This window comes from Sitodiplosis mosellana, unplaced genomic scaffold (assembly GCF_009176505.1).
Source record: "Sitodiplosis mosellana isolate CC-2019 unplaced genomic scaffold, AAFC_SMos_1.0 Smas_scaffold_20, whole genome shotgun sequence".
Lineage (NCBI taxonomy): Eukaryota > Metazoa > Arthropoda > Insecta > Diptera > Cecidomyiidae > Sitodiplosis > Sitodiplosis mosellana.
The window spans coordinates 177,413-201,786 of NW_022595262.1; the positions used below are offsets into that span (position 1 = coordinate 177,413).

At 35.8% G+C, this 24,374-nt stretch overlaps 3 protein-coding genes across 3 annotated transcripts; 1 reads left to right on the top strand and 2 right to left on the bottom strand.

Moving 5' to 3' along the window:
* Window positions 1-917: 917 nt before the first annotated feature.
* LOC129568485 (putative ankyrin repeat protein RF_0381) lies at window positions 918-6,114 on the top strand. The gene is made up of 10 exons (XM_055446434.1): window positions 918-1,003; window positions 1,110-1,208; window positions 1,412-1,513; window positions 1,576-1,674; window positions 1,779-1,874; window positions 2,809-2,907; window positions 3,010-3,129; window positions 3,219-4,354; window positions 4,461-4,521; window positions 4,740-6,114. The coding sequence occupies exons 3-8, from the start codon at window positions 1,498-1,500 to the stop codon at window positions 3,317-3,319; spliced, it is 531 nt and encodes a 176-aa protein (XP_055302409.1). The 5' UTR covers window positions 918-1,003; window positions 1,110-1,208; window positions 1,412-1,497; the 3' UTR covers window positions 3,320-4,354; window positions 4,461-4,521; window positions 4,740-6,114.
* Window positions 6,115-10,056: 3,942 nt separating this feature from the next.
* Window positions 10,057-20,433, bottom strand: LOC129568559 (uncharacterized). The gene is made up of 6 exons (XM_055446610.1): window positions 16,275-20,433; window positions 15,491-16,191; window positions 15,109-15,379; window positions 11,996-12,307; window positions 10,905-11,605; window positions 10,057-10,765 (listed from the first exon to the last, which is right to left on the bottom strand). The coding sequence occupies exons 1-6, from the start codon at window positions 16,575-16,577 to the stop codon at window positions 10,495-10,497; spliced, it is 2,559 nt and encodes an 852-aa protein (XP_055302585.1). The 5' UTR covers window positions 16,578-20,433; the 3' UTR covers window positions 10,057-10,494.
* Window positions 20,434-20,556: 123 nt separating this feature from the next.
* On the bottom strand, window positions 20,557-24,213 carry LOC129568482 (facilitated trehalose transporter Tret1-like). The gene is made up of 4 exons (XM_055446431.1): window positions 24,162-24,213; window positions 23,931-24,102; window positions 23,030-23,863; window positions 20,557-22,944 (listed from the first exon to the last, which is right to left on the bottom strand). Exons 1-4 carry the CDS (start codon window positions 24,181-24,183, stop codon window positions 22,530-22,532), a joined length of 1,443 nt encoding a protein of 480 aa, XP_055302406.1. The 5' UTR covers window positions 24,184-24,213; the 3' UTR covers window positions 20,557-22,529.
* Between the last annotated feature and the right edge of the window lie 161 nt (window positions 24,214-24,374).

Here is a 24,374-nt window from a genome sequence, read left to right on the forward strand (position 1 = left end):
CTAGTGTGCGAAATAAATACTTGAAAAAATCGTATACATGCAGGCTAGTGAAGCCATAGCCAGCTCTCCTGTAATGCAAATGTCAATCTGTGGACGGGTTTCGATGTGGTCCGACACCAGCTACAGCTTAGGCATATCGACACCAAAATCTGTGGGGGTCAAAAAAATTCGTGGACAAACGGGGACACGCACATCCAAATCAATACTTTCATAGAAAACCATGGTTAAACTGCCAATGCGCATAACTTTTTCGTTTTTGGACCAATCGGAGCGCTTGGACCGGCGTTGGAAAGTTGGCGAGGAGGAGCTTCTCTTGGACACCTCAGACCACCCCCTGGGTACCCCCTTCGTAAGATATGGGTATAGATTTGAAATTTTATCGAAATTTTCCAACCGCTATATTTTTGCCTAGACCACACTTTAGGCATGGATGATATGGTGTTTCCGACTATTTGGGCCAAGACCTTTCCAACGGTACCTAACATGCCGGGGCCCAAATAGTGCCACAGAGAAAATAGCATACTTACTGTATATATACTCGTGACGCAAAAACTGGCATTTTTGATATTTGGCTTGAAATGCACAGTTGTTGGAGCGTCACTTGTCGGACTATCGTCCTCCGTGAAATGAGTAGTTTGGAGTAAAAATGTAATAAAAAAAGTTGATCGGAAAAATGTCGATGATGAATGAGCGGAAAAGAGATACAGTAAACTATATAGTAAACTGTATACAGTATTTCAATTTTGGGAATTTTTTTTCGGGAATTTCGTTTTAAATTACATTAGGTTTAATTTTTTACTATATATAGTAAACTATATAGCTATCTCTTCTCATTTGACATTTTTCCGCTTAACTTTTCTGTATTACATTTTCGTTTTTCATTGAAGGACTGAACGAAATATTTCTGTTGCAGCCAACATCGTAAAAGGTCTCATTGAACTTGGCACTGATATAAATCCGCAGAACGAGGATGGTCAAACCCCACTTCATATAGCCGTCCTAGGTCTGCAATACGTTTTGATTAGTATTTTTTTTATTTGTTAAAAATATGTTTGAACTACCACTCAAAAGTCTATAGGGAGTGCTAATAGAGTGTCTATGTTTTTCAGCCAAATCAGATTCGGCCAAACTTTTCGTTGAAAACGGTGCAAATGTTAATGCAAAAGACAATTGGGGAAATACTCCACTTGGGTGGGCTGTATTTCTAGGTAATTTTCAACATTTACTTTCCTCACTCGTGTGACAAATATTCATCTGAAATCATAAAAAGTTGATTGAAATTTAAAAAAACTTTCCATTCAGAAACAGAAATCAAATGACTATTATTAACACGAATGAAAAACGATTTTAAAAAATATGAAATTTTGACCAGTTTTCGAGGTTGATTGAAAACTTCTGAACTTCCAAACAGATGACGAAAATATCACAGAAATCATTATAAGGAATGGTGTCGCTGATGTAAACGCGTCTTTTAACAATGAAACAACACCACTGTTAATGGCAGTTATGTTCGGTAACTCTTTAGATTTCCACTACGAAACCAAAAGCAATTTATCCAATTTTGATACGATGCAGGCAAAGTGAATATTGTTAAAATACTCGTCAAAAATGGCGCTGATTTGAATGCCGAATTCATGGGAATGACAGCACTTCATCATGCGGCTTACAAGAAAAGTAACTTATAAATACAAATCGAAAATCTATCGAATTTTAACGATGGTTTAGAAATCCAAATGAATTTTCGAAATTCACTGAATACCATCTTGTGTTCAACTCAGGTGCGGATTACGTTAAAGTGTTGGTTAGTAACGGTGCCCAGGTCAATGCTCAAATTTCAGATGGGAGGAATGCTCTTCATTTAGCAGCCTTTTCCAGTGAGTAAGAATTAGATTTAAGAAAGTGCACTTTTCATATGTGAAATCTAGGGGAATATCACGCTCCTTGATTTCACGGCAAAATTCCCGAAAAAAAATTCCCGATCCACAAAATTCCCAAAACAAAATTCCCGAAAAAAAATTCCCAAAAAAAAATTCCCGAAAAAAAATTCCCGAAACGAAATTCCCGAAAACAAAATTCCCGAAAAAAATTCCCAAAAAAAATTCCCGAAACGAAATTCCCGAAAAAAAATTCCCGAAGACAAAATTCCCAAAATAAAATTCCCGAAGACAAAATTCCCGAAGACCAACAAATGATGGCGACCGGGGCATAAACAACGCTACGGCTTCGCATCGCTGTCGCAAACTGGTGCTAGCACATGTACTACACACACTGAATGGAAACTTTTCCACTCTGGTTTTGACGAATTTGACATTGATTTTGACATTATGTGTGAGTGTACAGGTGCTAAAACCACAACAATTTTGTCCGGTTACCACGCTCCTTAATCTTGTGAGATATTTGGGATATTTGAAATAAACATCAATTGTATGACATATTTTCGAATATTTCGAATAAATAAATCAGATTTTTGTGGATTTTGGAGATATTAGAGATTTTTTGCATTAAATCCAAATAAATACATTTAAATATCATTCATAATCACAAAAATCCACAATATTCCGCCGTATTCACAAATATCCACCATATTTCATACGACAGATTCTTAGAGATAAATTGGATTTTTTCGAAATATTTGAAATAATTTAAGCGTGATATTCCCTTAGTGTGAAATATTTTCCAATACGAAGGGACCATGGAACAAAACCTGATTAGGAATAAAATAAAATCGCATAGTTATGAAATTTGGAGCAAAACAAACATTTTAAATTAATATTACCTAATTAATCTGATAACTAAAATCAATTCTAGATCGGAGCGAAAATGTCAAGGTTCTTCTCCTTCATGGTGGCGATGTAAATGCCAAAGGTTTGGAAGGAAATACAGCACTTCATACAGCTGTCCAAAATGGTAATAGGCTTAATTATCATATGCTGCAGTAAAAACACGAACTGATCAATTGGTTCTGTTCTTATTGAGTACGTCCAGCCATTAATTTTATTCAATTCATAGGTAATATGGACGTTATTAAAGTTCTCATTGAAAACGATGCCGATGTGAGCATCAAAAATGAAAATGGACAAACGCCGCGTGAACTTGCTTTGGAAATAGCTGAAGAATCCAATGCAAAAGGTACCATCAAAGAATTTCAATACGATCTTTTTGAAAAATAGAACAATATCAATACTAACTAACAAAAACCATATCATTTCTTTGGACAGGATATGAATACGCATGTATTGATGCTTTTCTAAAAATTGCTGAGGACAAGGCCAAATTACTCAGGAATAATAAATCAACGGATTTTTTTTTTCATCATTGATGCACATTCATATGACATGAAAGATGCAGATCACCTTCTAAAAAAAAGTCTTTGCTTATTGATGAATGATATTGGAAATATTAGCCCCAAGCAAAATTTAATTCCATTATGTAAGAAATTTTTTTTGTCCAAAGAGGAAAATGATCAATTTTAATTAAAACATTTGTGTGTTCATTAAAGGAAGATTGTTTGTTCCAAAATGCGAGACTTTTGTTCACAGTTCGAAAAAAGTGTCGTCGTTCAGGTCAACTTAGTCATGAAATCCTTGTTTATTTCATCATTGGTGTTCATGAGTTTTGCAACGAAAAAATTGACTCAATGATTGCTATGGACAAAAATCATTTCGTATGAACTAATAGCTACAACCACTATACAACACCTAACACTAGGCAGCTATACATAAGTCTACAAACAAAGCACTAGGCACACACATTTGTGAACAACGTTTTTAACAGCGAAAACTGTGCATTGAGCTCTCATTGAGCATTTCATCACACATGGTGGGAGATAGTTTACGAAAGAGAATAAAGAGGAGAAGAATTAAAAGAATGCGCAAAAAACACGAACGAAGAGCGATACCAAAATACTTATACATGCAACCAATGATTTCAAGATATCATGCATATGTGCGCGAGTACTGATGACATCAGGCTGATATGTAGATTTCGCTGTTTACATATTGTTCACGAGTATTTGTGGTTCGCGCTTTGTTAGTAGACTATCATTCGAGTGTAGTGGCTGCTGTAGTGGTCCCAATGTTCTTAATTCAAACGGAATGATTCATTTCATAGTACATGCATGTCAATACATACGAAAAATATCGTTCAAGCGCCTACTTATCTACTATCTTATATTCACAGTGTGAGTCAGACCTTTATAGTGTTATAAACGAGCTCATACAGAAGACGCCGTTTCTGCGCTCTCAATAACGAGAACCAGTAATCATTATTTTATGACTTCATCGGACGTAAATTGATAACCGCATCGATTTTGACACCAAAAATACGAAATTCTCCTCGCATCGGTTTGCTAAAAGTGAGATAAGATTACTTTTTTTGTTAAACAGCTTTAAATGCAAACAAATTTTGTTTCGGAATCAGTTTGAATTCGATCTTTCTTGTTTTAACCATATTTTTCAAAGAGTTTTACACTAAAAATCGGAACTTCTCGACTTACTTACTCAGTCGTTCAAATAAAAGAAGGTAAAAAAGTGTTATCAATTCAAATAATCCTGAACACTTGGTAGAAATCTGAGTTTGTTCGTCATATTTTTTACGTTCAATAGTTTTAGTAACTTCCCTAAATCCTTCCGTTTTCTATGATTTTTTTTTATTTCGTAAGGTTGTTACTATCGAGTTATAAAGTAATTTCTTTGAATTCATTTTTGATTTGTAAATTTTATTTCTGAACTTGATTACAGTTCCGAACGGAAAAGGAACGTTTCAACTCGCGAAACAGTGCTTCAACTCATATTTCAACTGTGCTTCTGGATATAATTTTTCTGACTCATCCCGCAAAATGGCACAAACAGTTCTGACATTTTCTTCCTTTCTCGTTCATATGTTCCGGGAGAATTATGGAGGCCATGAAATACGCATAATAGACATTGATTTATCAAAGGAGAACACAGATTCGGGTGCCATTGCTCCGATGGTTGTGTACAAAAAAGAAATCGAACTTTTTGACTTCGAATTCAGTTTGGATTTACTACGAAATTTCGGAGGTGAAATCAAGAATTTGACAATTGGAAATCATAATATCGACAACGAACATTCGGCAATCATCAACCAGTTTATCAGCAAATATTGTTCCGATTCATTGATCAAATTGGATTTAGGTGAAATCAAGGAAAAAACTTTTGAACAATTCAACGTGCCGTTCAAGAAGCTGGAAGATTTATCTGTTACCGTCTATAAAATTGATAAAATTAGTAATAAATCTAGGCCATTGAATGAATTGTTTCCAAACTTGCGTCGCATTAAAATGCAATTTTCATCAGAAGTCGATGCCAGTATATTTGAGATTGATTTTACACATCTTGAATATGTCGAAATTAGATCCGGCGCATATATGTGGAGTTCGATCGAAAAGTTCTTAAGGAAAAATCCTCAAGTTAAAAGCATCTACGTGCTATTCACCGAAGATATTCATTCGAATTACCTCAATGTCATCAATGAACTACTACCAAATCTCGATACTCTCGAAATTCACAACGATGTCAAAGCTGATGTTCATTTTCAAAATGTCAAAACACTCCGTTTGGGTTTGGATCTCAATTCAATCGAAAAACTCTCATTTTCACAATTGCAAGCACTTGAAGTATGGTTTTCATTGGAATCGTTTGATACGTTGAAGACGTTTTTCCGGAACAATAGCGAATTGAAATGCTTAAAAATGGATTCTAAATGGAATGATTTGAAAGAAGAAGCGTTTCTTGACCTTACTGCGGAATTGTTTGATCTTGTTGAAATGACACTTGATGCGATCCCCACCGATTGGATCATAGTTGAAACTATCGTTAAATTCATGGACAATCACACAAAATTGACGAAATTTCAATTCCGCTTTTCTATATCAAACAGCGAATTTAAGGTTCAACTCTACCAGAGATTCGAAAGTGAATGGGATATTCAAGAACACAACTCTGGCGCTTATTCAGATGGTTTTTCATTGTCTAAGAAGATTTAGCTCTTTACAACATTGAAATAATTTTGAAAACAAAGAAATTAAGCAATAAATGTCCATGTATTTTACCAAATTATCATGTATAATAAAAATGAATATTTTTTCCAGAATTTTAAACAATTTTATTGAAGTAAAATAACTTTTCTAACAACGCACTGTTTCAATTAACTTAATCGAGGAATTCCATTTATTTCATCATCGACGAATCGTCAACGATGATTCATAGAGAATAAGTCATCTTTTGTGTGAATTTACTTACAGAAAATCCATAAGCAACGTTTCAACTAGACAAAAAACCATGCATTATTTTAGTGGGCAGCTCAAAACTCGAAAATGGGCCGTGTTTTTCTTAAATTTTCTTGAAAATGGGCAGCTCTAAAAATTTCTTAAAATAATGCATGCAAAAAACCGAGGGGCAAATCACTCTAAATTACTTTCTCTATTACAAATTACTTTAGAGTGATTTGCCCCTCGCAAAAAACCAAGCTGACGACACTTCAGTACAAAATATCTTTTGAGTGCTTGCAGCGCCGCGAACTCTCGTATCATTTTGTATTGAAATTTCGTTAGTTCATGAGTTCGCCGTAAATTTCATCAAAACGTGTCGTCACTTTGCAAAAAACTATTATCCCACTTTCTAATTATAGGAAATTTTTTAATTTTTCACATCAAGTGATTATTATGCCATTAATTGAATGAACTAAACAATTTCAGATTAGTAAAGTTCAGTATTTAGATTTAGAGTAGAAATATGATGACTAATTTCTCCATTGAAGTCGATGAACCCTGTGGAACTGATTTAGAAACGGTATTGATAATCTGGATTCTCAAAAAGTTTCTTTGGATTGTTCCTGGTGTGAATGGTGCTCAAATTCTTTTTCCAACCCGATCTTTGTCTTAAACGCATCATGCAATCTCACAACGGAACGGGGTTTTCTCCGGTGTGTGAACGCATATGGATTTTCAACTTAGTTTTACCGATAGTAACAAACTTCTTGCAGAGATGACATTCGTAGCGACGTGCCGTGCATACCTTATCGTGGGCTTTTTTTCCAGTCTTCTTTGCGAAATGACGGAAACATCCTTTGCAATGGAACGGATAGACATCGGTGTGAGTTACAGTATGCTTCTTCAAGCTTCTTGCTTCTGAAAATCTTTTTCCACACTCGTCGCATTGATATGGCTTTTCACCCGTGTGAGTTCGCATATGCAGGTCAAGACTTCCCTTCTTACTTGCAGAATATTCGCAAACATCGTGTGGCGAGCACATCCTAACGATAGAATTTTAATTGTCATTTCTTAAATTCGCCGTGCGGTGGCGAGAAGTGTCAGCCACACACACTCGGATTCACTGACGTGAGTGCAAGTGTGTGCGTGAGCAGCACACTTGTCATCGTTTCACAGCCGCTTGATTGTTTCTCTTAAGTCAACTCATTCTTCTCACTTCGACCGCTCAACCGAACACACGTATTCACGAGAATATCGCTATCCGTATGAATTCAAAACCACCAAAGCCCCATTTCATTTACTTTTTTCATTTGAATACGATTTATAGGTTAAGTAATTTTGTTATCTAGTTTTACCTTTTGAATTTATTAAAAGAGTCCTAACTATTTGGAGAAACAAAAACGTTGGTGTAAATTCATTTTTCATAAACAACGACATATGATTTACCCACAATCGCATCCGAATCGCTTTTTCGGCTTCGATTGGTTTGAAGCAGATTGTGGACCGTTGTTTTCTGTTGCCACATTATTCTGGTTCATTTTGCCGAATTTCGGACGAATTACTTGTAGTACATGGGTATTTGCGTGTTTGAAAGGCATGCTATTGCTGTTTTCCATTAACTGTTTATCAAGTGTTGATGTATCCAAACGATGTACAACGACTGCCACTGGAGTAAGTGCTTTCTGAGCTGCATCGTTTGAATCATTTGATGTAATTGTTTCCAACACAGAACTTGTGTTGTTGATGATCCCCAGATCGATGTTGTGGCCTTCATTACCATTCGATTCGTCGATTGGATGTGTCACTGGTTTGCTCGTTTCGTGCAACTCATTACCTGCTACCAAACTGGAAAATATTTGTTTGTTAATACTATTAATAGTGACATCGAGCAGACAATGTCTCAATTTATGACAGAAAACTGACAAAAAAAATTACCAATCATTCGAATTGTTCGCAGACATGTTCTGAGTCGTCTATTCTATTTCTTCACAGAAAACCACGAATGATGAATTTGTTTATATTAGAAAGATTAAATTGAAAGTCTGAGTTGAAAAACAATACATATGTATTGTCGAACTTTTCTTAAATGTAACATGTCCATGCAAAAACGTATGGCTTTTGTTTTGGTTTTTGATCCCAACCGTTCAATTAATTTCGCTCTTGTTTGAGTTTATTCTGATAAATCAATTGTATACACATTACACAACTGTTGATCATTATTGATGAAACCGCAAAACAAAACAAAATCAAGAACAAACACGACTTAAAGATTCAAATGTCCAATCGGAGCAAATATGGCATACTCGGTCATGTGCAATTGCAAAACTTACTGTCGCTATCGATCATTTCGCAACTCCGGTTCGAAGAGACAAGTAGTAATACACAATGGAAACATCAAATTAAAGTGGGATTCCGCCGAAAAAACTCAAAACGTTACATTCTTTCCAAGTCAAGTTGGTGTTTCTAATGAAAGCCGTAAGTTGAAGATTGCTTAAATTAATATTTATGTCAGTGTTGGAAGGTTTATTCGAGTTTAATTAATTGAAATAAAAACATAGGTGATAGTGAAATGGATGTAGATCCGCCCACTGCGCAAGATATTGAACCATCTACATCGCAAGTAGAACCGACTACTTCACAGTTCCAAAATATTTCCTTGGGAAAAATCGATGAGCCAGATTATGATCTAAAATACGCAAATTACATCCATTCTTTTAGTGTTCAGCAAGCTGATGGTTCACGGCGTTTTGTCTATTGCAAATTGGGCAATAAATACTCCGAAATCTCCCGTAAATTTCAAGTTTTTTTTTCAATGGGCTGCCCTTAATTATTCTTGAATTAATCCATGCATCGCATCGATCTAAACCTTCACCAGTATGTGTCCGCATGTGTCGGTTAAAATTGTCCGCAACTAAAACCTTTTCACAGCGTGGACATTGGATTTTCTTCCTTCCTTTCGATTGCTTCGCGGATGATGCCCTATCATTTTGAATCATTTTGAGGGTGATTTGTTGCTTGTCAATCGAATCAATGATTGATTGGACCCTTGGCTTTTGATGACGGATGTTTGAACCTAATTCAGGCTTGACAACACCTTGAACCGTTGTCGGATTATGATAGGCGTCGCTTTTTGCTACTGTTCGATAAGCTTCGTCCTCAAACATTGAATACAATACGAATTGATCGTTAGCCTCTTCGATTCTGCAATAGAAGAATAAACTTCAAATTGAATAAAAGAAATCATCGTCAACGAAAAGGTCTTACCGATTGATTGACGCTTCCAGAAAATATAGCCTGAATTTTGCGTTGAACGACAACCCATAGCGCTTGAGCGCTGTTTTCATGTTTTCAAGAGAAAATTGTGCTTCGTGATTGTATATCGCCAGCACTCTGTCCATGTAAAATGTTCATTTCCAATCGAATCGTTCTGTGCCAAATGTATCTAGTCTATACAAAAGTACTACCTCAAAGGATATGATCACCGATAAAAGATAATCTAATTGGAAAAGATACTGAAACTATTTGATGAAATGCCACTATTGAGAGACAGAAAAAGGATGAACAAATGAGACTTTTTTCAAACTAAGTGTATTGCTGAAGCTTCGATCTGTTCTGCTTCAATGATAAAATAGCAATGAGTGTTCAATGTCAGTCGCTCGTTTCGATAGCACGTTCGAAATGTCAAATTGAAACTTAGTGTTGACGTTGTTACTTTCGAATCCTGCTAAAACACCACTCTCACTTTGAGAGTCTAAATTCATTTTCGAACTTGAACTTTTCAAGTCTAAAAGTAGATTTTCGGTACTAAAAGAAGAAGACTTGAGTTGCATTCAATAAAAATAATTATTTTTATAACACTATGTAATAACAATTTAACATAATCAAAAAATCTGAATCAAAACTAGTCTTTATTCCACTTATGTTTGGTAACAAAGGTGCTTGAGAATCGAGAAAATCTAAAACGTTATAAATCCATTCAAAAAATATTGTTCCAATTAAAAATCACGTAAACTATGTAAACTGCATGTGGGAATGTTCGTTCGACATCATTTAAAAAATGATTTTGTTCGTTGTTCGGTCCAAACAAAGTTTTTTTTTATACAAAATTTAACAACAACCAACAATTTCAAACGAACGAACAAAACATTTTTTCTTGAATCATGTCGAACGGTTGAATAGTTGAACTAGCGTGTTCGAAAGTGTGCGACGGCAAACACTAACTGCATGGTAACAAAAATGTTCCATCGAATCAAAAGCAAACTCTAGATATATTCCAATCGAGCCATATCTATGATAACATCACGCAACCTTTTGTTTAGTTTATTGCGTGATTCCTCTGAAATGAAATTGTCGGAATTAGTTCCATCTCCAGACGCCTTGTCACCCATTCCGTCCAAATCAAGACCGCTTCCAATTTCCGACGTTATCATCGGAAGTAAAACCGTTGACAAGACTAAGCCGAATTTGGCAAATTTGCGAAAATGTTCCATCATCAATTTATAAGGGAAAATGGTCTCTGGATCTGAACCCAATCTGGAAACAATAATTTGAATTAAACTTTAGGTTGTTATTTTTCAAAAACACTTGAAGAATTTGAGCTTGAGAACATCATTTGGTTTGTAGGTCTAAGTTCTAACATATATGAGATAGAGAGAGATTAAGAATCTCAAACCTTTTCATATGAGCCGCCAAGCTATCGTGATAAATGTGCAAGAGTTCATCATAGTAAGCATCTCTCAGTTCTTTTGTTGTGCAGCAAAATACATAATAAACGATATCGATGATGGGTGACGAAGCACGAACTGTTTGCCAGTCCAAAAAGCAAACCTCCACTGGTTTTCCATTATCGTCATAGCGAAACATGGAATTATTTTGCCAAGCGTCACCATATGCTATCACATATGCTGGACCAGTCAGTTTCAAGTCGATGCAGTCAGCAGCAATATCGATGGCTTCTTTTTCAAAAAGTCGCTTCACTTTGGCCAGCAAGTGAACGTCTTCTTCAGCAGACAATACATCAAATACCAATTGTGATTGTTTTGTAAAACATTCGCGAAGATGAGGATCGTCAGCACGAATGAAAACTTCACTCAAATTTGAGACGATTTCGTTGAACTTATCTGGCTGCTGGTCTTTTAACGCAAATGAAGTGGCATGAAGTTTTCCCAAGCTTTGCATCACCAATCGAAGATGATCCACTGTCACCTCCTCTGTACGCCGATCGATAGTGACAAAGCCACGTTCACAAAGATCTTCAAATATCAAACCTTCATTGATGTCTACATCAACAGTTAGGTAGCATTTTGGATATTCGGTGAAACCGTGGGTTTGAATACCTTTGGACTGTTCGAACTGCCGCAATATCGGTAACATCTGGAAATATGAATCTTTTTTTTAGTTTGAACTTTGAAGTTACTCCAGAGAATACACTGTATTAAAGAAATAGCTAGAGAAAGAAGGAAAAACTGATGGTACTGACATCCATGCGTTTAACCAGATAAAAAGAGAGATTTCGGTGTTTTTTTATTTCACTTTGTGTGAATTTTCGTGAGTTTTAGTATTACTAACAAAGTAACGAAGATTCGCACAAAGCGTAACAAACAGCACCGAAGTTTCGCATATGGTCTCATTCTATTTGGTTATAGCATGAACATCAGTATCGTCTCTTGTCTGTCTTTTTCTCTTTCACTTGCTGCTTCTTTAATACCATGTATGCAGATGCATTTGCATGATTATTTAACCTAAATTTCGACTATTTTCTACCTTTTCATAAGAGTAAATTTCTCGAACAAAAGCCGGACGCACAACGAACTGCGATCGACGTAACAAATTTTGTGGAGCAACTTTAATAATGAAATTTGTTGGGCTCTTTTCATTTTGTTTACTGCACGACACCCGATATATGATGCCGATGAAATTATCTTCGCCGGCCTTCGATGCGGAAGTCACTTTAATGCTGAAATCATCCGAGTTTAACTCATTTTTTAACGTTTCAATGGCCGCAGTACGAACATATTCACTCGGAATTTCGGTTAAAGCTGAGTCGGTCATGATTTGTTCTTGTGAATAAAAATGCGTTCAAAAGGTGGCTTGAAAAGTTCCTGAAATTGAACAAAAGTTTATAAAAAATGACGAAAATCCAAACAAACATATTTCAAAAAAATTAAGTTTCTATTAGTTCTAACACTTCATTGTTGACCTAATGCGCGAACAATATGAGTACGCTACCAGCTGAGCGTACACACGTGTATTGAAGCGCCTGTGCTGTTGTCGCCCACATATGCAATGGGCATTCATTATTATATTGACGATATTAATGAACATTTTTTACATCGCCTCAATACACGCGTACTGTCAACAAAAGCAGTTATGTATACATGTGTTGGCAATAGCGGCAACGCATGCATCAAAAGCAATACACACAGCCCTTAGCGTGACGCACTCCTATTATTCGTACACGCGGCTGCCGCAAGCAAATAGCTTTTGACTTTCTTAATGTTTGTTTGGCATTTCATTTTAGAAATGTAATGTGCACTATGTAAAGTAAATCATTTAATTTTTAACTCGGGGTTTGTCTATTTTTATGCACAAATTGATTTTATATATCGATCAATTCAATTCGTTACACCGCCAAAGATTGAGTGATTCACTTTACAAACAACGGTTTTCAAGCAATGTCGGACGTAGCAATGTGTTGTAAATACAACGTAAACTCACTCAAAGTGTCATTCGAATATTCGTATGAATTGACGTTCAAATGCGTTTTTAAATGATAAAATAAATTCATTCAACAATTGAAATGTGTTTAATTACCGGGAAATGACTATATTTAACAAGTAAAAATAAGCAACAAAACCAAATGCTGAGTCACTATGTATTTCCAAATGAAATTGCGCGTACACAACTAACACCAACAAATTTAGAATGATACACAATCGGTTAGATCTGACGTGCGAACTGTTTGAGAGTTACGGCAATACTGCTGTGTGGCGTTTAAATAGAGCTACGTTTTGACTAATGCCGTACACACTCCAAAGATTATGACCAATACTCTGCCAAAGTGGGTTAATGACCTGTAAATAAACAGCGCCGCAAAGTGATGAATGTGTGTTAAAGCTCTAGAGCCAGGCAGAACAAATTTGATAAAAACCTGAAGAATACTTGTGAAATATAAAAATGAATGAAAAAAATTTGTTAGACCACTACAAATCTATTTACTGATTGTATAACTAAAGCGTGTGCCGTGTGATTTGTTGTCATAAGAAATTGTTTCGACGTATTATTCTTGGTGATCACATGCAAAGCAAATTCAGCGGAACTCAATCAGTTCTGCTGGTTATTTACAATAGAACATTTTTGGCCTTGACAGAGTTCATTCGATTTGACGTACGTATCCAGAATTGTTGTTTGAAATGTATGCTGGTTTTTATCGGCATTTTTTTTACCTCGCCACTCATTATTTAGACGTCACACCGGGGATCTTTTCACGTGCCATACACTGAATAATATTTTGACAATATTGTGGGAATTTTGATGAGTTTTTATGTTAATAGTAGCTGGTTGTTTACAAAATAAAAAGAATTACATTGGTAATCCCGAACTTTTCCGTACCGTTGGCCTGCGTTGTCCGTAGGTACTTTTGGTTATTTTTTGTGAATTTTCTTGGAATGAAGCAGTGTTGTTAGATAGGCTGGACAATTGTCCACTTTTGCATAAGCTGGCGTAAGCCAACACAAATTATCCAGCTGTCAAATGACGTCAAACGTATTTCAACGCATTCATTGCTTATGGTTGGCTTACGCTTACATTCTGCATAAGCCAGTGAATGGACTACGGTGGCATATGCCATTCCATCACTGAAATAAAGGCAGTGAAAATATAATGCTAAAAATAAAGTGAAAAATCGGTCACTTTAACTGAAACTTCGACAATTTTGTATGAGAGGTACCCGTAAACCGATTCTCATTGACTTTAAACTTTCTGAGGTTTCATTTTTTGGATAAAAAAAAAGATTCTGAAAGTTTCATGTGGATCGCATTTGCAGAAGTTTGGTTTTTGGCCCTCAATTTTTTCCAAGAAGATTTCGACAAAAATTGAGGACAAAAAATCAAACTTCTGCAAATTCGATCAACATGAAACTTTCAGAATCTTATTTTTCTCTCAAAAAATGAAATCCCAGAAAGTTTGAAGCCAATCGTAGTTGATTTACGGGTACCTCCCATACAAAAGTGTCAATTTTTTTAGGTTTTTCTTAGGGCAAGTACCCCGGGATCAAATCAAAAATGGCTCATCTTCAAACTCAAACTAAGTTTTTCGGATACAAAACTTTTGGGACTTTCAGATTTTGATTATATCAATTATTTTTTGAGTTATCATGTTAACAAACAGCTACGACAACGACAAAGACGGCACACGAACGGAAAAGTGTCTCGAAAAGTGGTTTTCTACGCGTTTCATGAGTTTTTATGATGATCTAAGCTAATTTTGCGAAAAAAGTTTTCGGGACCAATTCCTATACTTTCCCTTGACACTTTGTGTACGGAAAAGTAATAATACTCTATGAAAGAAAGGAATTGCTTGGTTGAGGTTCTCAATCTGAAAATAACAATCGAATAGCAAAAGAGAAGCGATTTGATGACCTTGAAAACAATGCAGGAAATACTTTTGATTCAGAAGTTATGATGAGGTGTCGATCTAAAGTGGCTGAGAATGGAAAACCTAATTCTATTTTAATTGAATACAAAAAGGCAGTTTATGTTCGTTTTCAAAGTTGTTTTATTTTGAATGGAATTAAAGCGATTTCAACATTTTGTGCGAATCAATTACATTTTACATTGATTTACTGCGTGAATGCATTTAAAAAAAAATCGTCATTAAATATATTCTAACCGCACCATGTCAGCAGCAATATCTCTAAAGCGCTTGTTCAACATGTTGATTGAATTTTCCGAAACCAATACGCTTGTATCTTCTAATGTCCCATTTTCGGCATTTTCCCCAATCTCTTCGAAATTCGGTTTGTATTCCCCGTCAAATGTTATCACTGGAAGCAATACCGTTGACATAATGAATCCAAACTTGGCAAACTTCCGTAAATGGTCAAGCATCAATTTTCGCGGAAAGAGTTTCTTCGGGTCGGAACCCAATCTATAATTATTTTCATAAGTTAAATTTAAATCAACTAAGTGTTTTGTTCTGTTTCAGAGACGAACATTACCCTTAATGCATTAGGTGATAGACTTAATGATATCAACTTACCTCCGAATGTGTTCAGTCAATGTTTCATGATAAACTTGCAAAAATTCACCATAATAAACATCTCGGACTTCCTTTGTTGTGGAGCAAAAAATGAAAAAAGCAATATCAAGAACTGGCGATGCATGGCGAACAGCTTGCCAATCCAAGAAACTGGCCTCGTTCGGCTTCCCGTTGGCATCATTTTTGAATAAGATATTATTCTGATGAACATCTCCATATGTGATGACCGATGCCGATCCTGTTGATTCTAAGTCAATGCAATCGGCAGCAATGTCAAGAGCTTCTTTTTCGTAAAACTTCTTCACTTTGGCCAACAGTTCTTCTTCATCCGATAATGCTTTGAACACCCCTTTGGCTTGTTCCGATAAACAGTATCGCAGCGGAGTGTTCGTTTTGCAAATAAAAACCTCGCTTAAATTTGACGTTAGGTCATTGAATTTTTCTGGGTGTTGGTCTTTTAACGCGAACGAAATTGCATGAAATTTGGCAAAACCTTGCATCACCAAGCGAACATGTTCGGCGGTCATCACGTCATTGCGTCGATCAATGGTGGAAAAACCGCGAATGCACAAGTCCTCGAGTAGTAAACCCTCATTGATGTCGACATTAATGGTTCGATAGCAGTTTGGATGCTCCGTAAATCCATTCTTTTTTATATCAACCCCCTTGGACCGTTCAAACTCATGAAACAATGGCAAGATCTGTAGGAAATATAATGTTCAATTGAAAGCTTTAAGTATGAAGCAAAAACACAAAGGAAAAACACAAAAAAGAACTTCATTACTTTGTCATATGTGTAAATTTCTCGCAAAAAAGCTGGCCGAACATTGAACTGGTTGCGACGAGCTAGATTTTGTGGAGCAATCTTAAGAATTATGCTTGATGCCGTGGATTTTCCCGTTTCAGCTTCGTCCTCTTTGTTAAACAACACCCGATAAACGATTCCAGTGAAATTAAGATCGTCCGCTTTTGTGGCAGCACCCACTGTGACTTGGTACTTTTTCGATTTCAGTTGCTCTTCGATTATTTCGAACAATGCTGAACGAACTAATTCACTTGAGATTTCAACGGCCAACTCTGACTTCATTTTTTATTCAATTTTATTAATTTTGTTTGAAAAAACTAAAACGCTTGAGGAAAAATGTACGAAAATCGAATTTAAAAAAAATGTAACCGTCTTCTGATAAAATTTATCGTTCAGGTTTCACTTTGCATGCGAACACTTCACAGTCTGTTGTAACACTGAGCTGAGTTCTGCTTAAATAGAATCCGTTTTATGGATCATACTTTGAAGTCATTATTAGAAATTGACAATAGTTATCTGGGCAGGGGTAATGGCATTTGTAAAAATTTGTACGATAAAGTTGTTGATTCTAACAACAATGGCTTATTTTCGATTAGGAAAAAAACACTCGATCATCAGATGATGTACAATTTGCACTTGAATGGTAGTTCAAGGTCCCTATCGGTTGACGATTGAGCTGCACAATACAACACATTCAAACGACACATTCAAACGCAATTGAACTAAATTAATTGTGTTATAAAATTTATTGCACTATTCATTGAGTGCAACAGTTCTATGTGGATATATTGTCATCTAATATGTGTGCTACATATATGTGGTATAGTATACCACAGCTTGAAATCACAGAAATTATTAATGTCAAATTAGACACGTGCATAATTTGCTTATAAAATGAAAGAACTGTGTCCCGTTTTGGGCCATATGGCGTCTAGCAATGAGACCGGTACCAATGGATAGGGGGCAGCGAGTATAACAATAATATATGGTTTCACGGTCCTAAGTTGTGGGCGAGGGGTTTTATTGGGATACAAAGTTAGTACTGGATTTGGGGTAGTTTTCGCTAAACATGGATTTTTCATGAATAAAGAGTCATTTTAGAAGGAAACTATGTAAGGACGAAGTATTTATGCTGATGTCAAGAATCGATTGTCACTTTGGTTGGGGCTGCCCTTCAAGTCTGGGGTGCGTGGGAGGTAAAAATTGAAAAAAAATAAAAAATACCCTAATTTGGGGTTGAAATTCAACTTACCGCCCAAAACTAATCACATATTTGGATTGCTCGCGAAAAGTTGACTATATGTCTCATACAACAAAAACCTGATCCGATCACTCCAAAGACTGTAAATTGCCCTTCAAAGATTGGCCCTATATCATTCATGCTCCAGTATTTGGCCTTGTCATATATTATTGTTATACTCGCTGCCCCCTATCCATTGGCACCGGTCTCATTGCTAGACACCAATGGCCCAAACCCCATACAAAACGGGACACGGTTCTTTTTATTCTTGTTCCAATCTATCTCATAAATATGTATCTGAGCCAGGGCTAGAATTCTAAGTCATTCCACCAAAATCGTTCGGAATTATTTTTTTCGTACATAAGACCATATTGGAGTGAAAGAGAGAGATTCCACTATTTTTCAGCGTGCCACCGGAATTATTTCTCACACAATCCACTCTTCTTTGAGTTATCGGAATAATTCCGGTGGTACGCTGAAAAATAGTGGAATCTCTCTCTTTCACTCCAATATGGTCTTATGTACGAAAAAAATAATTCCGAACGATTTTGGTGGAATGACTTAGAATTCTAGCCCCGGAAGCAAAGCGCATGCATTTTACGTGAGGGCGAAATCACTCTTCAAATTAATTTTTCTATTACTTTTTGGCACGCTATTACTTTAGTAAATTACGAAAGTAATTAGACGTTTATGTCAAAGTTTGACAGTGTCAAACCAACAAACAAACGTTCTAAACAAACCACTACACTCATATCGAAAAATAGAATCTGAAATGGAAAATAATTCCTGGTTCGTTCTTGAAAACGACATTGGTTTTGAAATACCAAAAGATATAAAATTGAGCTTGAAGTAAGTTTTAGCTGAGTATTTCTAATAAGGTATAAAATAAATTCTATACAAATTTCATTTTAGTCATATCGCATTTGGGAAAAAAACGCAATCGAGCCCACACCAAACTATCTTTTTTCATCTTCGTTTTTATTTTATAAACGATTATTTTTTTTTTTTTTACGATAATGTATCCAAGAATACTTCAGGTATGTGGTTTATGCCGATTGATGACATCTACTTCAATTACGTTTTTTCGGGAAAAATTACTTTTCTATTGTCATAATTACTTGTGACATTAAAATTACTTTCAAGTGATTTTCCCCTCGATTTTACGTTATTATCGTTTTGTTCATTTTATCATTAACTGCCTGCCCATTGCTAGTCTCAACCATTTTACAACACATTTTATTAAGTGCAGTGCACGTACAAATGTCATTGCCCCAGAGCATTCTAAATTAGTGACGCTACGAATGTGATACACAGACATGACCTTGAACAAGTGAATAAAAGCGATTGTAGAGCATTTTAACTAAATTTAATCGAAGTAGGTGAACGAACTAACAACCAAGTAACCGACATACATAACAACTGCTGAGTTCACACATGCAATCGTTTCAAAGCAAAGTGATTCACTGTAAATCGCCGTAATCATATTACGTACAAATTGATATTGTTATCACATAAAGCTACACATGTGGAGAGAGAATAATACACACTTGAGACGCTCGTCGTAGTTACATGACTGATACTCGTGTGTGCCTTACGTTATTCCTAATACTTCATTCTTTTCAATAGATTCATTTGTATATTCACGTGATTCTGTGTACCTGTTATTTTGTGCGGAATTTCTTATTGTATTTTTCGTGCGATCGAAGAACATGCACTCCATTCACTTCTTCAGTTGTAAAAGTAGAAGTGTTGACACATTATCAATTTATACTATACTATACTACACAGTACACTACACAGTTTGGCTAGTAACTGAAAATGAAAATACATTTATATCGGTTTCAGGCACTTGTAGAAACTCAACTTACCAGTAAAGGTAACTTGTATTTTAAAAAACAGTTTGGCTTTCTATCTAAGCTAAATAAATGGTTATTGATGGTAACTATTCCCAAAATTCATTAAACAACAAAATAAAGATGAAATAAATACGGATATAATAAAATTTCTCAGTAGAAATTCCGCCTAAATTTGGGCGATTAATTTTTTTACTGTGTTGACATAGCTGTCAAAATAATAGCAAATCTATGAGTAAATTTTAAACTTTGCATTCAAGTATTCGGGTCTCCATTCATTCGATACGACTCAATTTCACAATTTTCAAAAATGAGTTGAAATCAGACTTCAGAAGCGAAAAACTGTTCTTGTGAAGGATTCACACTTGCTTGACACATTTTATTTGAATTCCATTAGCACGTCACTCAGAGTCAATGTTGTAAACACGACTTAACAAGTAACCATTGAAGTGTAATTTATTTCGAAGGTTGCAAAAAATTTCTTCTAATTTAACGGTCTAACAATTTCAACTTCGTGATTCCGAAATAAATTGGCTTTTGGTTTACAATTCATTGAAAAAGTTAAATTTTCTCTCAAATAAATTCAATTCTGAACACATTCGTCGGGGGAGACAAGTAAATTGACTGAGAAACATCGGTATTTTTGATTATAACACGAGTTTTTTGAGAGGGTGTGTATTTTATTTATAAAGTGATAACATACAATGTTCTGTGATTTTGTTGCATAGTTAAATGACCGCGATATCGGGTACGAAATGTGTAGTTTTATTTTGGGAAATTTCGGTGGAATGGAATAAATTAGGACTAATAATGAGGGTTCGCATCAAAAGTCGCCTGAAATTTAACAATTTTTTTGGATTTTGTGAATTTGAAAAATCCATTTTTTCTTCGAAAAAGTAAAAAATTTAAAAAAATTGATAAAAACACTGCGGCTTTTGATGCGAATCCACGTTATTCGTCCCAATTCATTCCATATCACCGATATATATTTCTCCTCAAAAACTGCTAAAAAACAATAATATGAACACTTATAATGATCGATGATTCATGAACCAAAGGTTCTGTCGACTATTGTTGAATTTAATTAAAAACGATAGCTATGCCGCAGGCTAGTTTTAGTCGATAATTATCGACTAAAACTAGCCTGCGGCATAGCCATCGTTTTTAACTTATAATGATCATACATGCAATGAGGCTTCGAATAACTTGACTTGAACTATGACCTCAAAATCAATATTCATTTGGAAACTGGGTCATTTCACAAGAAACCGATTTTCTCGCACATTTTTGTAATTTAATTCAGATTCTTTTTCAGAACATTAACAAACTCATGTTTATTTTATTCTAGAGAGTGTTATTTCGCTGCTGAGCATCCCTGAGCTGAGCTAGATTTGCTGACTCAGGCGCCTGAAGCTTTATTATAACGCCTTCACGGAGCAAAATTTTCATTGCTACCGAAGGTCCACAATGTTTCTCAATTTTACTAGGGCGGATATTTGCAAACAACGAAAAATCTACACCGTGAATGCGTTAAAATTGAACAAATTTAGCTCAACTCAGGCCTGCTTAGCAGTGGAATAACACTTTCTGTTTGATTCTATTCTCATCTTCAAGGTCACTTAAACAAAATGAGCGATCAGCGGAAGATTAATTACACACGAAAACACCATCGCGATGTGGACAACGGAAAAGGATTGAAGCAACATATAACCCAGATAGAGACTGACATCGAATCAATCACGATCCAAACGAAGCTCACAGACGTCAACGTCGAAACACAATTCCCACAATTGATACGATTTTATGTTCATCGTGATTTTGGTACAGAATATTTTGCAACTGAAAAATTGATGTCGGCATTTCGATTGAACCCACAGCTGCAGAGCATAAACCTCGATGGATCTTACTTCTCAAAATATTTTAAAGTATCAGCCGATTTCTGCCAGTGCTCGAAGAGTTCAAAATTATCAATTACACTGGAAATTCGTTTAGTTCCGATTTCAATACAGTCAAAAAGCTGGATATCGATTTCCACCCTGATGAATTTCAATTACCACGCATCAACCTCACGTTTGATCAATTGCAAGAGGTTGAAGTGCATTTGAGGAGTTACGTACTAATTCACGAGGCGATCGATTTCTTCAAGAAACACCAATCAATCATCAAATTGAAATTGAAATCACGCGCGAATAGAAGCAAGCGTATCATGATGCAAATCACCGCTGGTTTGCCTTTGTTGAATGACATCGATTTCGTTGGGAATGCTCTCTCAGCCGACGAAACCATTCATTTCTTAAATGAATTCACGTTTGTGAACCGTTTTTGCTTTTACATTTCAAATTCCGATGAATTCGACCGTTTAAAAGCACTGTTGGGCGAATAGTGACAAGCAACGAAGCAAAGTCGACGCGTCGAATTGAAACGTAGATAGTGAACACATCATCAACCAAATAAACTGAAGTCAATATGTCAGATCGTAACAGTCGAAGCGAACATCGATGAATAGCGTGAAGTTACAAGAGCATCAATATTTACAATTAAAGTTTATCAATTCATTATATTCATAAGCAAAAAAGTATTCCTATTCAATCTTCAATAAAGTGTAACAAAAGTTACTCAAACAACCGAATGATTGGAATTTCAGCTTAAATTCTCTTGCCAGTTTTCTATTTCACAGAGATGTACACAGGGATTTAAAATTAAAATTAATAAAACAGAAACACAAAACCATAATTCCATCTTTGCTTAGTAATATTAAAAGAAAATAATGAAAGAAATGTAAAGGAACCAAAACAACGAAAAATGAAATGAGTTTTAAAAAAATTGCATGTCGAATATGTTCCAACTGTTTCGCATATTAATAAATTTTTTCACAATAAAAAGAAATTAAAGCTTTGTACAATTCAATTCTGAAACCACGATCCGATAGCATGAGACTTTTTACGTCTCAGAAATGTGTACGTGCTTTACATGTTTATTCATGTTTAAATGATTGAAACTTGCAATTTTGACTACTTTCAGGCGTTGTTGTTGTGTTCTTCAATGCAATTAAGATAGAAACTTTGTGATTACATGTTAGTTCATGAATATTCTCACTAGTTTCGCTCTTGTCACATTCTGTACATTCAGTGTCCATATGTATCAATGTATTTTTGGTTTTTGCTGTCGGATCGTGTCTGAAACACTGTTTCCAGATTCAGAATCATTTTTCAGACTATTTTCAATCGCTTTTTCCGTTTCTTGGACTGAACCTGTCTCTTCAACCGAACAACCAACTTCGTTCAATGGTATTACGTCATTTGACTTGATAATTGTACGATCGGTGATTTTCTTCGAGTCATCGGAAAAATGTAGTTCGATGTCTTCAAGTGTGTGATTCTCTGTTTCAGGTAGAATTAGGAACATCAAAATGAATCCACAGCCACAAATGACACAGTAAAACAGTGAGGCACCAGGCAAAGAGAGTGTCATTTCCAAATTATAATACGTTTTTCGTGTGATAAAACCCAACATGTAGTTGAGTGCAGCCGCAACACCACTTGCAATACCACGAGATCTAAAGAAGTCGGAAAGTAAAGATAAATTCGTGATAAAATTCAAAAAGAGATCAAAGCAAATGAAATTCAAAAAAGATGGCATACTTGAATGGAAAAATCTCGGAAAGAAGCATCCACGGCATTGCGAGGAAACCGCAATATGAAAAAAAGCTCCACAGAAACAAACAAACCAATGGAATATAAGGCAACATGGTGTTTTCCACGTGAAATGACTGGTGTGTGCGTTCGAAGGAAATGTATCCCATTGGCAGCAGTATGAATCCATATAAAGACAAAACTGCTGTGGAAATAAATATTCCAAATGACATGACTAAGTAGAAAGGTCGTTTTCCGATTAAGTGAACCAAACACGTAAATGTGAGCGTTGCGAAGATTTCCAAAAAACTCATGATGGCCGTTGTTCGATCTGGTGGAAATGGGTTTTCGTATGCCTTGAAGATCTGAACCAAAAATGGTCTCATTGAGTTCATCCCAGAAAATTGAGCGATGAAGAACATCGACATTATGATGAAAAATGGCTTCAGAGTTCGTTTTCGCTTCAGTTCGCCGAATTTTTCAGCCAATGTGGGCAGAGCATGGGTACATTTTAAATCTTTTTCAATACACGTGCTACATGATTTGGACCGATCGATGTGTTGCTGTAAGTAATGGAACTCTTGAGCCACAACTTGATTTGAAACCCAACCCCGAAGCCAGCGAAGCGATTTTTCAGCCTCAGCCGTTTGATTTTTCGAGAGAAGCCATTGCGGTGTCTCGGGAATAAAACAAACGGCAACCGCAGTAATCATTGGAACTGATAAGCAAAATAATGCCACGGAACGCCATGGCATCAATGTATTTAAAAAATATATGGTGAACGTTCCCATTGTTCCGCTAATATTTGTGAAAGTAAGCAGTACATCGCGGGTTGATGGCTCACTGGAATTGAGAATGGAAATTTGTAAGGTTTTCTTGTGATTCTAGATTGAAAAACGGGGGATTTAACCATATTTCGCCGAGATAAGTAATGATAGGAGCTTCCATCAAACCGATTCCCAGTCCAAGAAAAGCGCAACCAGTGAGAATTTTCCAATAGAAATCCCCTTGATAAATCATCAACCAACCAAGCGCCAGTGGTATATTGACGAAAATCATCGAACGCTTACGGCCTAATGGATCTGTATTGGAAATATGATGAGTATTGATTTTGATATATCTCAACAAATGGTGTTATTACCCGTCATAAATACCGACAGCATACTTCCCAAGGGTTGAAATAAATATCCAATGCTTCCTACGAGGAATAAGGATTGACAAATTCTCCTCGGTCAGACACTTTTTAATAAATTTTAATGGAATTTTACACATGAGGCTGTGAGAATGAAAATGGCAATACAGGAATAAACATTCTGAAACGAAACATAAAACAGCAAACACGGAAAAGTGAATC

Excerpts from the sequence above, each read along its gene's own strand:
- LOC129568559 (XM_055446610.1), bottom strand. The coding sequence starts at position 16,577 with ATGAAGTCAGAGTTGGCCGTTGAAATCTCAAGTGAATTAGTTCGTTCA. Across the intron at positions 16,192-16,274 it reads AAATTTACACATATGACAAA|ATCTTGCCATTGTTTCATGA; the intron begins GTAATGAAGTTC and ends TATTTCCTACAG. Across the intron at positions 10,766-10,904 it reads TTGGCGGCTCATATGAAAAG|ATTGGGTTCAGATCCAGAGA; the intron begins GTTTGAGATTCT and ends TATTGTTTCCAG.
- LOC129568485 (XM_055446434.1), top strand. Across the intron at positions 1,675-1,778 it reads TCATGCGGCTTACAAGAAAA|GTGCGGATTACGTTAAAGTG; the intron begins GTAACTTATAAA and ends TGTTCAACTCAG. Across the intron at positions 1,875-2,808 it reads TCATTTAGCAGCCTTTTCCA|ATCGGAGCGAAAATGTCAAG; the intron begins GTGAGTAAGAAT and ends AATCAATTCTAG.
- LOC129568482 (XM_055446431.1), bottom strand. The coding sequence starts at position 24,183 with ATGCTGTCGGTATTTATGACGG. Across the intron at positions 24,103-24,161 it reads GCTGTCGGTATTTATGACGG|ATCCATTAGGCCGTAAGCGT; the intron begins GTAATAACACCA and ends TTTCCAATACAG. Across the intron at positions 22,945-23,029 it reads TCCGAGATTTTTCCATTCAA|ATCTCGTGGTATTGCAAGTG; the intron begins GTATGCCATCTT and ends CGACTTCTTTAG.